At 38.0% G+C, this 18,230-nt stretch overlaps 1 protein-coding gene across 1 annotated transcript; it reads left to right on the top strand.

Moving 5' to 3' along the window:
* Positions 1-4,694: 4,694 nt before the first annotated feature.
* On the top strand, positions 4,695-17,924 carry apip (APAF1 interacting protein). The gene is made up of 8 exons (XM_073464356.1): positions 4,695-4,775; positions 9,753-9,821; positions 11,088-11,188; positions 13,417-13,465; positions 13,579-13,696; positions 14,357-14,492; positions 17,102-17,269; positions 17,429-17,924. The coding sequence occupies exons 2-8, from the start codon at positions 9,756-9,758 to the stop codon at positions 17,526-17,528; spliced, it is 738 nt and encodes a 245-aa protein (XP_073320457.1). The 5' UTR covers positions 4,695-4,775; positions 9,753-9,755; the 3' UTR covers positions 17,529-17,924.
* The last annotated feature ends 306 nt before the right edge of the window (positions 17,925-18,230 follow it).

The following is an 18,230-nucleotide window of genomic DNA, read 5'->3' as shown; positions in this document are numbered from 1 at the left end:
GTAATGCATACTTATGTCTGAGTAAAATTAGACATGAGAAAATACATGAGAAAGTATAGAAAAGACTAAATTACAATAATTTGAGTAGCTGTAATGAGTCACATCCAACCCTTAGTCAGGGTAACAAGTTTCTCCTCTCTCCTGCCAACTCTTTTTGTCTGAAATCAGTTCCCAGTTTAGTAAGTGGTGAATCGCTGTGCTGTTTATGTTGCATATTAAACTAACAGTGAGACGCTGGTGAGTCACTGCTGCAAAACAACTTCGAGGAAGCACACAATGACGTTTTAATGATGTTGCATGACAAAGCAAAGAGTTCCCACTAAATCGTGAAAGTTAATGAGTAAACTGTTTTATACAAGTACTGTAGCGGTGAAACTACTTGGCCTACATTTTGCTCTCCGCTGAGCTTTTCAAGGAGTTGTTGCAGCTGCAAACAACAACATTCTTTGATTTGTTACCAATAAACCAAAGTTAACCATTAATTACTGTATAGGCTGCACCCGTGTTTACCTTGCTGTGACACAGGATGGCATTTGAACTTCCCCTCATTTGAACCTACCAGCTTGCATCGTATTTACATCGCAGCAAGGTGAGGACAAACAGTAACCTTCAGTGAAGGTGGCAGGTTTTATTTCAAATAATTTAGATGGTATTCAAACAGCAATGGGCAGTGTGATATGTTAAGTCACTGTTTTACACCATAAAGACCAACATTTATCATAAATTAATCTTACAAGACTGCCAAAGTCATTATCTGTTCATTTATGGTCACTCGTGTGAACCACTTGTATGATTTACCATTGTTTACCATGTTGTTGTTTAGTGTGCTGAATTTGAATAGAATACTGATGTCACTGAGTGTTTGTCACACCCAGGAAAATACACTATGGCCGAAATCCTGAGCAACTCGCCACCTGATCTGAACCACGCCCAATGTTGTGTGCGTGTCTCCATAGTGATAACTGGCTGGACTTCAGGTTATAACATCACTGACAAAACCTGACATGGCAAGACATGAAACAGAACTTGGCAGGCAACTTTAGTTTAAACAGTGCCGCTCCTTTTCATTTGTAGGTTAATAATGCCTCACAGGTTGAAGACAGGATGATACCTTGAATGGGCAAATTTAAAATGATGTAACATTACAAGTTTGTTGCAAATAGACCTACTGTAAAAAAAACTCACCTTTGCACAATGTAATTGCTATAGAATAATGATGCTACCTGTGTTTACATTGGTTCCCTATAAACCTTGCTATCAAAATACAATTTTGTCAGCCACCTGGCACGTAGTCACCCAGGAAAAGGAAGGTTAGCTGGCGATCCATTTATATTATTGACCAAATGTTATTTTGCGACTCTGAGGAAAACAGAAACGATCCAGTTTTCTTTGCAACAACGGTGCCAACCATAATATCACTTCAAAATGCTCTGGGAGAAAAGTTGTCTGTCGCCACTTTAATTTAAAAAATGGTCTGTTTTTTGGCCTGTAATGTTTGCACATCATTTCTCTCAGTAGAAAGAAGTCTGAAACATATTTTTTTTACTCCACAGGGGACTTTAGCAGGCACCATGCCTTCCTCTTACCACCTTTAAATAAGGGAAATTCCCGGTCCATCTTTCTTTTCCTGGTTGATTCATTTTGAATTTCTTTTCCTGGTTGGTCACAAGTGTGATGTCAGAGTCCCGAGCTTTTCACAGACATCATTATTAGGTGTCATGTTCATGTTTGTTGTTCTAAAAGGCTCATCAGTTTGTTGGACAGTTTTTTGTAGACCTAATCTAACATTTAAATTGCATTTAATGTCCTGAGACTAATCATTTATACCTATTGCCATTGTATTAAGAGAGACAGGTTTGTGTGCAAGAGAGGTAGAGTGACAGGTACAACAAGGATTAGAGTGAGGTTGGCTGTACACTGCCATGCCTTGTTGGTATCGATCAAAGAAAATTAGGCAAAGACAATTTGTAGCTTGTTTATTGCCTACAGCCCAGAGAGACTGGTAAACGCCACCAAACTAAGACACAGATTAAAACATTGCATGGCACGCTACCCAATAGTTGTCACACTAAGAAAAAAAAGATAGTTGACAAGAGGCAGACACTCGCTGTCACCTGCCAGACTAAAGTTTGACGAAAAGGACGACTTCTAGAGAGCATTGAAAGGGTGTTTTTCAGTTACCCTTTCCCATATGCAGTAGGGCTGGGAGTCTATTCAACAGGAAACAAAGAACTTTGAGGAGGAGTGGCCGTATGCAACTGCAGCCAATTCTCGATAGAGATCCCTCTAAGCAACAGAGAGCATGTTCAGACAAGATGTTGTTTGTGATATGGAAATTCATAATCATGACAGATATGATGCCGTTACTGTTACAGCAATTAAACCTAGATTTCAGGTAAACAGCTGGCAGCAGTGATGTGAGAACCACCAAAACCGCAGGCTATCAAAGAGAGCCACGGGGCTCAACAGGTTATATCACAGGAATGAACAGAGCTTAAATGTCAAGCACTGAACATACCATGGAAGGTATCCAAAAGCTTCTTTTGATATGCAAAGAGTGACTATGGAACACATTAAATGGCATATATGGTGCTGGAGGACAAATTAAAATTAAAAAATTGATTTATTGGATGTGATTAGATTGGATTAGATTCAACTTATTTAACTGTTTCGTCTTTTGAATCTCTCTTTTTCAGTTGCTTTCTCTCAAATTGGGCATTGTTCTCAAAATATTCACTTTTTCCATTTTTACTTTTGACTCTTTCTTTCTCATTCATACCTTGCCTTTCATTATTATATGAATATATATTAATATATTCTGTAATTCAATTCAATTCCTCCTTTATGTATTATTTATCTGGTGAATTCTCTTGTTTGTATGTCTTTGAAAAACACTTTGTGCGTGTGTGCCTGTGGTTGCACACATTTGTGGCTGTGTTTCTGTGTGTGTGTATACAGTATGTGTGTGGCCATGCATGCATTTTTGACTGTATCTTTGTACGTGTGTTGCACTGTGTGTGTTACACTACACTCATTGATAACTCTGTCTCAGCTCCTGAGCTGGAATCAAAGGGTGCCATGGTGATAGTTATTAAGTTGGTAGTGGTAACTGACTGAGACAGTTGATTTATAGAGATTTTAGCTGAGGTTCACCTCACATCATAATGCTTCTCCCTGAAATACTGCTATCACTTAAATGTTGTTATGGTAGGAACTATGAGAGCCTGCTGTAGACATTTTTGTGTGGGTATAGTAAAACATGTGGCTCGTGGATCAGTTAAGAAGAGTGGATGTGCTTGAGTGCCTCCAGATATGGGAGTTAAGTGGGAGCCAGTGCGTCAGTTGGTCAGCGCTCCTGTCATTTAAAAGTGTCTGTCCGATTGCTGCCAAAGCCACGTGTGTGCGACCAGCATGAACTTCCCTGCAAGCTAATGTAATAGTATTACACTATAGCTAGTGTAATTATGTAGGTGGAGTGAACATTGTGGGAATGAGAGTGAGTTGAAGACAAGGTTTTCAGACTATTTTTTAGAGCTCCTCTCCACTCCTCTGCCCCTTACACACCAATGTAAAATTATGATTTTTTGAACTGTGACTGTGTAAAAAGTATGAATGATATGAAAAAGTTGAATTGATAGGAAAAAGTTCCATCTTTGTGAACTTTTCAAGGTTTGAATGGAGTTTTTGTGAACGTATGAAGGACTGGGAAGAGTTTGAAAATTAGTTGATTTGAAGTGATTTCTAATTGACTTACATTATAACTAAGCTAAGACTAAGCTCACATGTGTCCTGAAGGACAGTTGCTGTATATAATGTTTATCCTTAGTCTAATAGTTTTTATTATATTTTTTATTCAAATTGTTATTTTATTCTTCCAATATCTCTTTATTATTGTCTCTATTTTTTGAGACTTACTCTTGTGCTGCTATTTATTTCCCTCTGTACTGCTGTGTTACCTGCAAATTTCTCCCAAGGGGGATCAATAAAGGAACTTATCTTATCTTAACGACTCTGTAGGGTCACACCCACACAGAGTTTAAAACCCTGCCAACTCCCCTCTACTTTGTTAGAACTGAAGAAGCTTCTTGGATGAGAGGTGAAACATCTTCACGAAACTGAAACAAGTCCAGTTGCCTACAATGCAGGACCTAGAATTTAAAATAAAGTGTGAAAATGTGGGATTTAAGAACATTCTGTGCATTTACTTGAATGGGTAAAAAAGCCCAGAAAACGTGAAATATCTAGGAAATTATTAAAAAATATAAAAATTCTGAATGGTAGCAGTAATGTCCTGATTGGGATGAATATTTTGATGGTTGAATGGAGTTGAAATGTTGAAAAATGTGGAAGGAGTTAGCAGACAAAAAAACATGATGGAAAAAAACCAATAATATAATAACACTGACCTGGTCCATTCAGCAGAATAGATATTCACTTTTAATTCATAAGCCTGCTTTTAATACAGCTTGTGGTCACTTGCTTTTGCACATTTTGGAGTACAGGACTTTTATTTGTAATGGAGTGTTTTTATCATTATTTTTTTTCACTTAACTTGGCTAAATGATTTCAATACTTCTTCTGACACAGCCGATGTGTCCGTATTTTGACAAAAGGCCGTGGATGCATCAAGGAGAGAGGGAGAAAGACAGGTTTGGTGGACAGCTTTCACATCATGCGACATCCTGTTTAGATGTCGCACACTGATGACGTAATGTGTGCAGCGACGTTAGCCGTCTTGGACATCGAATATTATATTACTGATTTTACAACATAAGGTAAGTAGTCATGTTTTGCATGTGTGTTTTACCTGTCTGACGAGTAACAGGTCAAACTATTGTTGTCTTGTTGCAGCACAATGAGTTTGCAAGCTAAACGTACCTGCTTTCAAAGTTAGGCTAACTGCTGTTGATTAGCCATAGCCGTTAGTTAGCACCGACTGCACAGAACTTTTAGCATAACTTATAATCTTTAGCTAATCATTCAACAACGTAACTCTTGCTGCTGAACTGAGACAACCTTTATATTAATGAGCGTTGACTTCTCGTTTGATGAGGCAGATTTTAACACTATTTTGAGGAGCGTAACTTCTCAAACTTGATGTAAACGTGACTACTGTAACTCAGCTAGCTTAACTAAAGTCAAGCCATATGTTCTCCCTCAGTTAACAACACAAGCTGTAGCTTTTATTGGGGGCTGCACGGTATGGTTAAAATGAATCACACTGCGACTATTTTGACACATTGCGATATGGTTCACGATTAACGTTACTGGTTATGGTTATTCTTGAATCATAATTTTTCACTTTCACTGATAAATATCCGATTTAAATCATGGTGATGTGAGATTTGTTGGAGTCTGTACCAAACAAACGAGCAAACTGCAGCACTACAGTACTTTATTATGATAAAGGCTGCACAATTAATTGAAATATTATTGAAAGTACTACATGACCAAGTGCAATATCCAACATTTCAACCATATCGTGCAGCCCTACTTACATCTAGAGAACAAGATTTGTAGGCCAGGGCATCTCTGCAGCAGTACATCATTATAATGCTGTGTTGTCACACAATATATGTAAAATAAACAATTGCAGCTTCTGCAGTTAGGATATTGCACTTGGCTATACTGCGATTTCGATAATATGTTGATCAATTGTACTAGTTCCATTGGTTGCAAGATACACATTTGTAAGTTTAGCTTTGTTCATGTAAATCTAAAGCAGTTTCACTCATTGCCACTGTTGTTTTTGCTCCATGTAGCATGTTGCAAAGGAATAAAGTCAACAAACAAAGTTCCGGCTTTAAAAATGTAAAGTGGCAGTGTTTGCACAATGTGCCTGTTTTGTGAACTGAATGGAATGTCTTACCTCTCATCAGATATACCAGTTTCCCCACATAGGACTGTTATATAAGGTTATGTTTTCATTCCAACTCAGCTCCAGGACTGGGGCAGATGATGTCACTGATAGGCATGCGACGGTGAAACAGATTCTTTTGATCAGATGAAAGGACCTGATATAAACTTTCTGTGCAATAAAATTTAATTTGCATAGTCTTCCAAATTAGTATGTGCACTAACATGTACTGTATTTCTACAACAGCTACAAAAGGGTTCACTTGTATAAATCAATGCGTGGTACCCAACAAGACAAAACTGAAAAGCTAAAAGAAGCCTTTCATTAGAGCAGTTCTCCTCAAAGCCATAATTTGAATTTGTTGATTGTACGTCTTCGTGAAATGCACATGGAATGCAAACTTTGCCCTCCAGAAATGAATGATAAAAGTGATTGAATATACTTTTTTATTTCATTTTGAGTGCTGCAACTAACAATTATGTCTTGATTAATCGTTTGATGAATGAAGTATCAGAAAAAGTGAAAATATCTGTTACAATTAATGTGATTGGGGTGACTGCTCTGTGAAATTTAAAGATATTTTTTGTGGTGAGTGGCAACTTGTTTTGAATACATGAGCCACAAACTGGGGCTAGAGTGTGATTTAAGCATTGCAACTTTACTTTCATTTACACATGTAGCCACATGTTCCCCCTCGGTCAAATGATACAAGCTACCCAGGTCATATTTCAGCAGTGTCCATTTGTTTGTTTGCTAGTCGGTCTTAAAATCCACTTGCTTAAACATTAAGTTAAACTTTAAAACAGTGCTGTTATTGTGAATAGCTCTGTGTTTGGTACAGGTACCATAAGGAAAAAATCTACAAATGACAACGTTATGGTTTTAAAAGTTTCAGTTAGCAAACTTGCGGTAAGCCACCTGTTGAGTGAACTGAATGCGGCATCTTGTGATCAGTTACAGATGTCAGTGTATGTAAAACACATTTTTGAATTGTTGTATTCATTCCAACCCATCTAAAAGGCTGGTCCAGATGACTCAGCTGATAAGCACGCAATTTTAAACAGGGAGCCGCTCAATTAAATGACATGAACTAAAATAATCTTTTGTTGCAAAAACATTTGCATACCAAAAGTTTCAGTGACACAGAGTGGCTCATATATGTGTGTGTGTGTCGACATGTACAGTACAACCTCCAATGCCAAAAAATCACAGCAGCTGCAAAGAAATGCAAATACTTTTTGGCATATATTCAAGTGAACACAGTATTCATATTAAAATATTTGAGTTTCTATTTGAGTAAAAGGTCTTGATTTTCCTTGGAGTCCATAAGGAGACTTGTTGCTGCCACCTTTATGTCTGTACTGGACTACTGTAATGTTAAACATGCATGCATTGTCACAATGCCTACGCACACTTTACCATGGAGCACTGAGATTTACAATTGCTCTTTGTTTAGAACAAAATTGACAATTGACTATCAGTAGTAGTAATGTTTGCAAATGTTGTCCACCCTGTTGCATTACATTTATCCCTCCTGGTAATTCTAGCTGTCTAACTTCAAACATCCATCAACATTAGCTTATCCTCCTCCATTAAACCACTAAGTGTTCACTGTAAGCTAACACAAGCTAACAGACACTAATTAGCTGTCAACACTTACTGAGAAATCTGCCAAGATTATCCTTCTAAGTGTTTGTTTGTACAGTGTCGTGCAGCACAGTCCTTCTCTCGCAGACAATAAGTCACACATGTAGTTTAATGTGAATTACTGCAAGTGTCCTTGCAGCCATTTAGCCCTCAGAAAACCTTTTTGATGGAAATGGCTATCTGTCATGGCTGCCATCAGCTCGTGTCAGCGGTGATAAGCATATGGTTGATTATCAGCTGTGACGGTTGATTGTTTTTCTTTCTGGCATTGACAATGTGTCTCCATTTCAAAAAAGAAAAAGCTACCCTACGTGTCCTCATGAAAACTATTGACAGTGCTCTGCATAACAGTTAATTTCTGGAGTTGAATATAATTCAAATAGTACAAAAAATAATACAACTTTAATGTGCGTTTTGTTTTTGTTTGTAAATATGTTGGCTAACATGAACTAATCTCGCCCTTCTCACCTTGAGCCGCATCTCCATATAGTTTTTTTTTTTTTTTGGTGGCAGAAACGTGTTGGCAGGGTGCTGGAGAGCACTGGGGTAAAGCACTGGTAGTGTAAGAGAAAAATACGTTGGACATGGGTTTTGATTGACATTAGCTAGGTGACAAACTTAACACTGTTTTAAGATGGGGTTGACTACACAGGTAGCCCCACAAATAGCTTACAAAGCATAGGGTGATAAAGTCACACCACTCGCTAGCAACATTCAGTGTCTTGCCTATCAGCTGCCACAAATGGGCTTTTCTGTCTCTGTTAGGGTTCTGACAGTTTCAAAATGAGTTTTCAAAATGTCACATTCAATGTGCTAATGTTGACCTCTAACCTGACAAAATCTGAAAGCAATGCCCACCTCCTCATCACAGAGTTTACCAGTTCTAAAGCTTAATTAGCCTTTACTTAGCAAGAAAGCTATCACGTTACTTGTTCAAAATGCTTATAGTTAATATAAAAAAAAGACAAAAATTGAGTATTAAAAATTCAAACATAATTTGAATATTAAAAACAATAAGCACTGAAATTCAAATTGGATTATAGAGGAAAATGAGAGCACTAAATAAATAATTGGGGTGGCACAATTTTAATATTCTTTTTTATAATTGATCCAAATGAAATTTAATTTTGATCATTGAAATCAAAAGCAGGATCAGCATTCATCTGTATTTTATTTTTCCACTCCACCAGAGAGAGAGAAAAAAAAAACAACCTTAAAGACGACACAACACAGCTAACTTACCAGTAACCTGCAGTTGCACTCCCAGACACTTATCCTGTGTGTACAAAGACACAGGTACCAGAGGTAACTGCGATAGCAGTGGAGATGTTGGGTTTATTTTCTTTCTTGGAATTTGTTTCGGAAGAGGGTTTACTGGGGTGTTTTGACTGGAATTATTTGAACTTGCCTAACCCTAACCTGCAAAATGACACCGGGATAAAGGCAAGCTGTTGTACAAAAAAGAAAAGAATTTGAAAACGTAACTGACAGATGTCAAAACCAATGATCTGTTTAGATCTTTAGTAACCCAGACGGGATAGTCTGACTATGGCAAAGCTGGCAATGCTGAAAGAAAAAAATAGAAAATCAAATTGAATCGTGGATGCAGAGAATTGTGACACATCTTACAAATATAGAATATACATATAACAATGTCTTTGTTTGATTTGTTTTCGTGTAGCCATTTTAAATCTAATACAGATTAAATTGTCCAATCCTATGACAAAATGAAAAACAACTTTACCTCTTTTTCCACTTTTAACTATCTATTTAACAATCAATTCCAAATAGGTACACCATTTTTACTTGCATTCACTTCCTTAAAAATTCATATCTTTAATGTTTTTCCATTATGTAACCATTGGAATGAATAGGAATTTAAACCGATAGTGACATCAGATTCTTGAGTAGCGCTGCCTATCTGCCTTTCTTTCTTAGGAAACCATGTTTTCTTCCTAACTGGCACGTAGGAGGAGAAGGAAGAAAAGGAATTTGTGGGAACGGTTGATCAGTTCTTTGTTATTCTTCCCCGAGGGTTATCTCAACAATATCCAGTTTCAGCAGGGAATAAATCAAAATAAGGAACTAAAATGATGACAGTATGCAGTTTCATTCAGTTGAATGAAGTGACATAAGAGCACTAAGCACGTTTCATATGACACCAAAATCAATGTTATTGCAACCTTCTCCCAGACATCTTCTCTTGGCATTGTGTCGTCTCTAAATGTTGTCAACGGTTTTCTCACAGGATATGTCATCTGTGTGTGGCACCAGCAACGGCTGTCAAGATGCAGGTCAAGAGGCCACAGACAAACAGGCAAGCATGACATGACCGATAAACACTTTGAACTGCATTTTTATGAAATGACACGATAGAACAACACCTGAGCTTGACGGGTTACTGCCAAAGTGAGAAAGGATATTTTATGGTCTTTTAGGAAGCATTAACTCATTCTTCCAAGCAGTTATGATGTATGCATTCGTGACATGGTGTATTAATATGTTTGCTGTGACACTGTCATGTTGCAGCATGACTCAAAACATAACTGAGGAAAGATAAGTGCATGCCATCAATTTAATTATTGCCAACAAATCCCATGAAAAGACCAAAACCAACATTGTTAGTTCATCTCTCAAAACTAAATGTATACTGACTTTTTTTACTTACTTGTTTTTTTAAGGCTCAGTCATTTCTTTTGGCAAATGTAATAACTGGGTTTTTGTTAGGAGGTATTTTCAGATTTGGACTGATACACATTGTTGCGCTTGTGAGTGTTTAAAGCAGAAGGGTGGTGTACACTGGTGTACACAACTTTAAAACAAATAACAGGTGAAGTGAATAAAATTGATCATGTTGATTACCATCAAATTTTCTCCTGGGAAACCCTTCTCAAGAAGTCTCGAGAAAGACGTCAGCCTTTTTTTAAAAAATCAATTGAAAAGTGTGTGCCAGAATTTACTTTTTTAACTTCTCTGTTGCCATGAGGTGGTGGACCTTGCCTGTAAGGGTTTTTCGATGGGTGATTTGCATCAATCGGCATCCAAATGAATGCCAAGACCCATGGTTTCCAAGAAGCGCATTGCATGTTAACGATCACTGTTTTTCTTTTCATCTGTCAGTGGTACTAATCTTGTGGCTGATTGGTGTGGAATCAAGCCAGTGGGTGTTTATAGTACTTAAGGAACAAGTCAAAACTGATGTGCTTTAATAGTTTTGGGACACAATGGAGCTCTTTGACACAGAGGAATAATCTGAATTTAGCTTTACCTGCTGTACCCGTGTGTAGGATCAGTTTATTGTTGGTTTTGATCTGTTCATGTTCATTTCTTGAAATAAGAAACATACATGATACAAAACAAAACTTTTCCTGTGACTCACAATTTTGCTTCAAAAGCATTGAAAATGCTGCATTTCTTATCTTGAATATTTTGCTGTTTTTATTACAATGACTACTGGTGCAGCACTACCCAACACCTACTTTTAAGCATGTGCGATTAAAGCTTAATGACTTTATTCCACAACTATTTATGTAAAGAGTATTAAACTTGATGTTAATCGGTTAACAATTTTGTGTTTGTACAGGAGAAGGAGCATCCTCGTGTACTCATCCCTGAGCTATGCCGACTCTTCTACCAGCTGGGATGGGTGACAGGGACAGGCGGAGGAATCAGTCTGAGACGAGGGTTCGTATGTCGATGAATTTTTGCAGAATATTGTGAAGGAACAGAAATGGTTATTTTTAAATGATTGCTTAACCGTGACTACTACAGCTTAAAGGCTACTATAACTGAATTCACAAATTCACCTTGATCTTCGACAGTCATGCCAAAAATGTATTTCTGTTGTGAAGATTGTTTTGAGCATTTGTATGCTGACAAAAGCAGGGAAACTGACGTGAGGTCAGTTATGTCAGTTTTGGCAATGTGTGCAAATCTGGGGTGAAGACAGAAGGCCACAGTTTTGCCAAAATAAAACCGAATTCAAACTGAAGGCTTTGACAGGTTATTACTAACATCTTTGAACTGTGATGTTTTGGAGGACCGCTACAGAAAAAGCACCACCCATTAGCAAATCCGTTTTTGAAATGGGGAATAGCAGACATTTATTTAAGCGGACAGGGTAAGTTGATGAAACCTCAGATGAAACCAAGTAAGATTTACTGACAGCCGCTCCATGTGTGTTGGTATTTGATTCAGATGGAAAGAAATTGTAACTTTTAAAATGATTCACAGGAGAATTTCCTTTCATCTTGTTAAATTATTATACCTCTAGATTCAGATAGAAAACAAGTAGTTCCAAGCTCCACTGCAATATCTCAGCTTTTCAGAGTATTACTCCTCAAAACGACTGCGTTTTTGATGGAGTAATGACTACTTTCTAGTTAAAATTACGTTTAAAATCAGGAAATATTTGAAGCCCCAATCATCCTCTACATAGTCTCCTAAATGAGAGCCATTCAGATTTTTCCATATTGTAGCTGGTTATAAATCGCTGCTTAAATTGTTCAGCTCAGCCTCCAAGACTTACTACTCTAAAACTCCAGATAAAAGAGAGCAGGTTTTTATGTAACACATAAAGCAATCTGAATAGACAGTAGTGTTGTCAGACACTACACAGCTCCACACCAAAATCCTAATGAGTGTATTTTTACTTTCCAGGAGTGCAGGTCTGAATTTTAAGTTTTGAGGCCTGTTGTTGATTTTTTTCATAGTAGCTGTGGTTTGACTCAGAAATGACTCAGAGCCTGAGGCGGTCTCGACAAACATTGCACAAAAAAAATCAATAGGCTACTCCTTTATGTGCTGTGTTTGTTGTTCAATAAAGAAGCTTACAATGGCTTCATCCTGTACGTTCTATCGGGAAGCAAGGCTCCGAAAATTTAAGCAAAAATATGATCATTGCAAAGACTTTAAGGGGATCAACTGACGCTGTGTGTATAACACTAAAAACCAGTTGATTTTAATCTCAGGCCTTTTTTTATTATTGTTAGGTCTTTTAATCAAGTAAAGTTTTCAAAAACAGTGACTAATTTCTTTGGTTAGGGAAATGAAACATCAGAGTGTCATAGCATCATTATTTACAATGCATGTCTGCAGTTGAAAGTGAACTGCAAGTATATGGAACAATGAAGATTAAGACACAAAAAGTTTTAGATTAAAAAATGATTAACTCCACCAATTTTGCACATTAAAGAGTAATGCTACATTTATGAAAAAAGTAGTTTTAAAGTCTTTTGTGGCTCGAGAGGAAGCTGCACATAATCTGATAACTTGCCTGTCACTCAGTTGGAGCTAAGATGCAAAAGCAGTCAACTGGTCTAGCATTGCACTCCTATAACACTGTTGGACTCATTATATACAGTTCAAAAACAAATGATAAGAATAGACACAGCAGAATCAGAGATATCTCCCTCTTCATTCCACACATTCTTTCTTCTTCTCAAAACCTGGTGCTTACATTACCCACAATGCAACTTAGCTACTGCATGCAGCTTCCTCTGGAGCCACAAAAAGGCTTTTATACTACTTTTATCCACAAATGCAGTAGCACTACACTTGTATACATACTTTATTGTGTAAAACTGGTTGAGTTGGTCTTTCATAATAACTGCAGAAAAGTCTGTAGAAAACTGTTGCATAAGTATAAAGAATTACTTTGAATAACTGCCTTGGAGATTGGGTCCTTCATGGATAGCTAAAAAAAGCTGTAGTGAGTGGTTCTTTAAGATTTTGTTTTAGCAAAAACACTTGAACTTAGTACATTAATAAATTAATGACAAATTAAGAAAAAATAAGGCCATCTATTTGTATGCTGCACAAAGCCATGATGCTCCATTATGATATGAAAAACAAACTCTGTGAATCGCTATTTCAGGAACTACATACATATTTGTGTGTTGTGTGATTCATAGAGAGCAGATCTACATCGCACCATCGGGTGTCCAGAAAGAGAGAATACAGGTGAGCAGGTTCTTACCACGGTGTGAAATATTGTTCTATGGTCTAAATAATCAGAGTTGTGATGGAGCAGTATTCAGATAAGTATCAGTGTTTTTATTGTCTGTGTTACTCAGCCAGAAGACATGTTTGTGTGTGACGTGGAGGAGAGAGACATCAGCTGTCCACCTGCCTGGAAGAAGTTGAAGAAGAGCCAGTGTACACCCCTTTTTATGAATGCCTATACTATGAGAGGTGAGATACACGTATACATAGCTCATACACGCACCAACAATTTTAATTTTTTTTATTTTAAGCAGCCAAAAAGAATGTAAATCCCTTGTTGATTCTGGTGGCCCCTGTGGGCAAATGCAGTCATGTATTTAGTGGCTCTAAAGATCTTGATCTGGATAGCGTGTGCATTTGTTTTTGAAGCGAGTGAAATAGAGCGTGCGCACTTGAGACTTCTGCCGAGCCGGCTAAATTCCAGTTTAGCGCCCGGCTAACTTGAATTGGGATAAAATAATTTAATTGTGCGGCTCTTCTAGACTTTCCAAATTTTATTGGACCGAATGGCTCCAGTTATTGAATAAAAGCATTAAAAGTCAAATTAAAGGTTAACATTTTAATGAAATACCTCACTTCAAAAATGTGTGTATCAAATTCTCATCCCCTCCATCCTGGAAAGCCACTCGAAAGTTTTCAGTTTGCCTCTGAAACTCAAAACCATTACAAACAAAACAAAAATTTTACAAAAGAATTTCACAACCTAGTCAACCTTGATGTGTGATCATCACCTGTGGGGAGGTAGCACATGTTTTCTTGCTTTTTTAAAAAACATTATAGCTTGAGAAAGACAATACCAGTAGACGACTCTCAAAAATCATAATCTGCTCTTCCTTTGCTAAAATACAGGGGCACAGGCAGTTATACACACCCACTCCAAGGCTGCTGTCATGGCAACACTGCTGTATCCTGGCAAAGAGTTCAGGATAACACATCAGGAGATGATCAAGGGGATTCGTAAGGGCACCACAGGCACCAACTATCGGTATGTAATCAAGCAGCAAGGATTAGTGAGGTCCAAAGAGTTTTCTAAGCATTTGCATTTCTCAGTCAAGTGGAGGTTTGTAAAGTCTTGTTTATGAAAGTGTCTTGCCAGTCATAGTAGAGACCGAAGCTGCAAACTCACTGACTCGAATGACAAATATGGAAGATCCAAAAGGTGTACGCCTCCACCCGGGCAGACTCACTTCAGAAAAGTCTCAACCCTGCTCGACCTCGTGTTTGAAATAAAACTGGTTTCGGTTGCTGTAGCTTGAAATGTTGCAGTTTAACAGAGCTACAGTAAAGAGTAACTACACTCTCAAATTCTGCTAGAACCCCCCTTCCTGCATGCTTAAAAAAAATGCAAACCCACAACATGTGTAATAGACCTCAGAGACTTGCCCTTTCCGGCAGGGTAATGGCACGGGCAATTATCTGGCTGAACCTAATCTTCAAATCCAAACGCATATAGTACAAGTTAATTTTGAGCAGAAAAGGCAGTTACTTTTCACCTCGATCAACATCATGTACCAACAAGAATTTGTGTACAGTGAAACAAAAATATAGTGTGTAGTTCTTCTATAACTACTTCAGTTTTGTGTGACTCAGCGGCAGCAGCAACGCACTGACAGCAGTGCATCACAAATCGAAGTTTGACCTTCCTGTCAGAATCCTTACCTTTTTCATCTCACTGGAGTTAGCAACCCTAAGAATAAACACCTGAGTACAATAGTACAGGATGACACACACGTTAGAAATGTTCCGAATATTTCAGTATATTTCACTCACCAGTAGGGCTGCACAGTAACTCAATTTTATTGAAATTGCAATATGTCCAAGTGTAATATTCAAATCGCAGAAGCTGCAATTTTATGATAAAGTAAAATGTGACAAAACACTGTGATAATAAAGAACTGTAGTGCTGTAGTGCCGACAAATCGTGTTCTCCAGATGAGAAAACAGGTTTCTGGTACATACACCAACAAATGTCACATCGCCATGAATCTGAAAGTGAAATTGTAATGCAAAAATGCTGATTCATGCTAACGTGTTGCTCATCTTCCAAGGACTGTTAAAATGAAGGAAATTTGCCTATCAAGGATCATTAATCAAGGTGGAGATTGTCACAAGTTCATCACCCTCAATCCAACAGTTGAAATTTCCAGCATCGTCCATTGCAGGCGCCAACTTTGCTGTGGAAACAAACATGTTAGGCTCATTGTCTTCATCAGCGTTAAGAAAAGCATCAAATCAACCACATGAAGAGTACAGTTTCATCTTAGTCTGCAGCCATTTGTACGTAAACCACATGACAATATGTACTGCTCTCTTGGCCATGCTCTCTTCCTACATGAATGTGCCCTGTCATGTCCCAGTATTCCCAATAAGCCAGATGCAAATCACAGGCTGAAACATGTGAGTCATTATCAAGAAATTCCTCCGTACAACAGTCATAGGCTCTTTTTTTTTTTTTTTTGTTACTACTTCCGATTGTCTAAAAAGACTTTCGATACGTTTTACTTAATTTCATTACGTTTTACTTTGTGCATAAAATAAGGTACTGTGTAAAATAATACATTAAGTCATTTAAAATGGCCTCATTTCTTTTAGAGGATCCACTTCACATTCTAGCATTGATGGGAAAGCCAGATGGGAGTAACACTTTAACAGTTCAAAGATTTGACGGTGTGCTCGTTAGTCATTACCCATCCAGGCAGCAGAAAAAAGCAGAAAATGTTGGCAGAGGTCTAGGTCCTTTCTCTCTGGTTAGAATTGGAAGGAGGCAGTCAGAAGTCTGTTAGATTACGGCAGTACAAAATGGTTATTTTCATTATTCATGTTTTTGATTGATCATTCACTCTGTAAATGTCCAAAAAATGTTGAAAAGGGTCTGAGGTGACAGCTTCAAATTGCTTTCAAACTGTCCAAAACCTCGAGACATTCAACTTGTAATGATATACAACCGAGAAAAAGAGCAAATCCTTGCATTTGAGATTCTTTTAGTGATTTTATCCAGAGTGACTAACACATTTTAGTCACACATTCATTCGAGCACACACTCACTGATGGCAGCGAGCTACCAGGAAGGGTGCTGGCCTGACCATCAGGAGCAATTTTGGGTTTTCTGGAGAAGATGAAGATCAAACCACCAGCCCTGCGATCAGTGACCGACCTGAGCTACCTCCTGAGCCATATGCCTCATTCAGTCATTGTGCTGCTTTGATTTGATTGCCTCACAATCAGAGTGACTGTACTGCAAATGGTGGTGTCAAGTTTTGGGAACAGGCATGTTTCTGTCTACCCAGCCTCGATCTGACAGAGGTCTGATGGCAAAAGTACAAGCCCCAAATAGTTAAACCTGCAGTAAGCGATTTCTGAAAAAGATAGTTGATTGTTGAGTGGGTTGTCAAATATCGACGGTTTGGGCATCAACCCAACTGCCTTTCCCCAAATCGCTCACATGCACTAGCGTGGCCCAGTTGGCACAATAACATAGATGCTTTACAAGGCAAATGGTTGTTTGCTGCTATATTAATGTTCAAAGTGTCACATATTCAGCCTATTTTAACAGCCTGGGTGTAATCTGTTGTATTGTTCCCTGTATATATCCAGGTATGATGACACGCTGGTCGTGCCTATTATTGAAAATACACCAGAGGAGAAGGACTTGAAAGACCGGATGGCTAGGGCAATGGAGGAATACCCTGATTCGTGTGCGGTCCTCGTCCGCCGACATGGTGTCTACGTGTGGGGGGAGACCTGGGAAAAGGCAAAGACCATGTGAGTTATTTACCTCCTGGCATTATTAACCTCTTTGATCTTGTTTGTGACCAAACATATATTAGTATATTTGTATTGCAGGCATATGGAAAAAAGGATTTAGATTTTTTATATTTTGTTTTACTCCTCCAACACTTAAAATCCTGCTGCATTTTGTAGGTGTGAATGCTATGACTACCTTTTCGACATCGCTGTCCAGATGAAGCAGAGTGGACTGGACCCTTCAGCCCTCCCAATGGAAGAAAAAGGAATAGTTTGACATTCACTGGTGCTTTTTAAAAGAGCCATTTGTTGCGGAGAGGTCAGTGGAGTTCAATCAGGAGAGCAGATTGTAATCATTTGCCTTTCACGCTGGCCTGCTTCAAATTTGATGAAATTTGATGGTGAGGGCAGATTCAGAGTTGAAGGAGATTGAATGCCTGTGATCCGGAAGCACCCGGAGGTACGCTGCAAAGCACTGTGGGACAGCTCATGAATGAGTAGCTTTCAGATCATAGTACACAGGTTCAAAAGCTCTCCTATTCAAGCTGGACTGCACTGGAATCAAGGTTTTATTGTACATCAGGCATGATCATGCTATGCATTTAAATTGGTCTGTAATGGTGACTAACTGCCTTTACTTCAGTCAATAAAATGGATGGAATATAAACCGTGAGTCACAGAAATGGTTTGAAATGTTTGTTTTTTTTCTTTTATCTAAAAAAATCCATAACTAAAAACAAAGTTTCGAGATGTAAACCAGTCTCCATTTTGAAAACCATTTCTTTCTTATGCTCTTTTTTTTTAATACAAGGCACAGAGACTAATGTCAGATGTTCTGTGTAAGTGACAAATCATTTCTGAATTTTTGGAGCCATATTTTGGCCTCAGACAACAAATATTATACACATACTTGTGAAGTGGCACACACATAAATGACTGTGGTCATCTTGTCAAACACCTGTCAGTGAAAATAACCCTG

This window comes from Pagrus major, chromosome 4 (genome assembly GCF_040436345.1).
Source record: "Pagrus major chromosome 4, Pma_NU_1.0".
Classification (NCBI taxonomy): Eukaryota; Metazoa; Chordata; class Actinopteri; order Spariformes; family Sparidae; genus Pagrus; species Pagrus major.
This window is presented reverse-complemented; position numbering and strand designations above follow the sequence as displayed.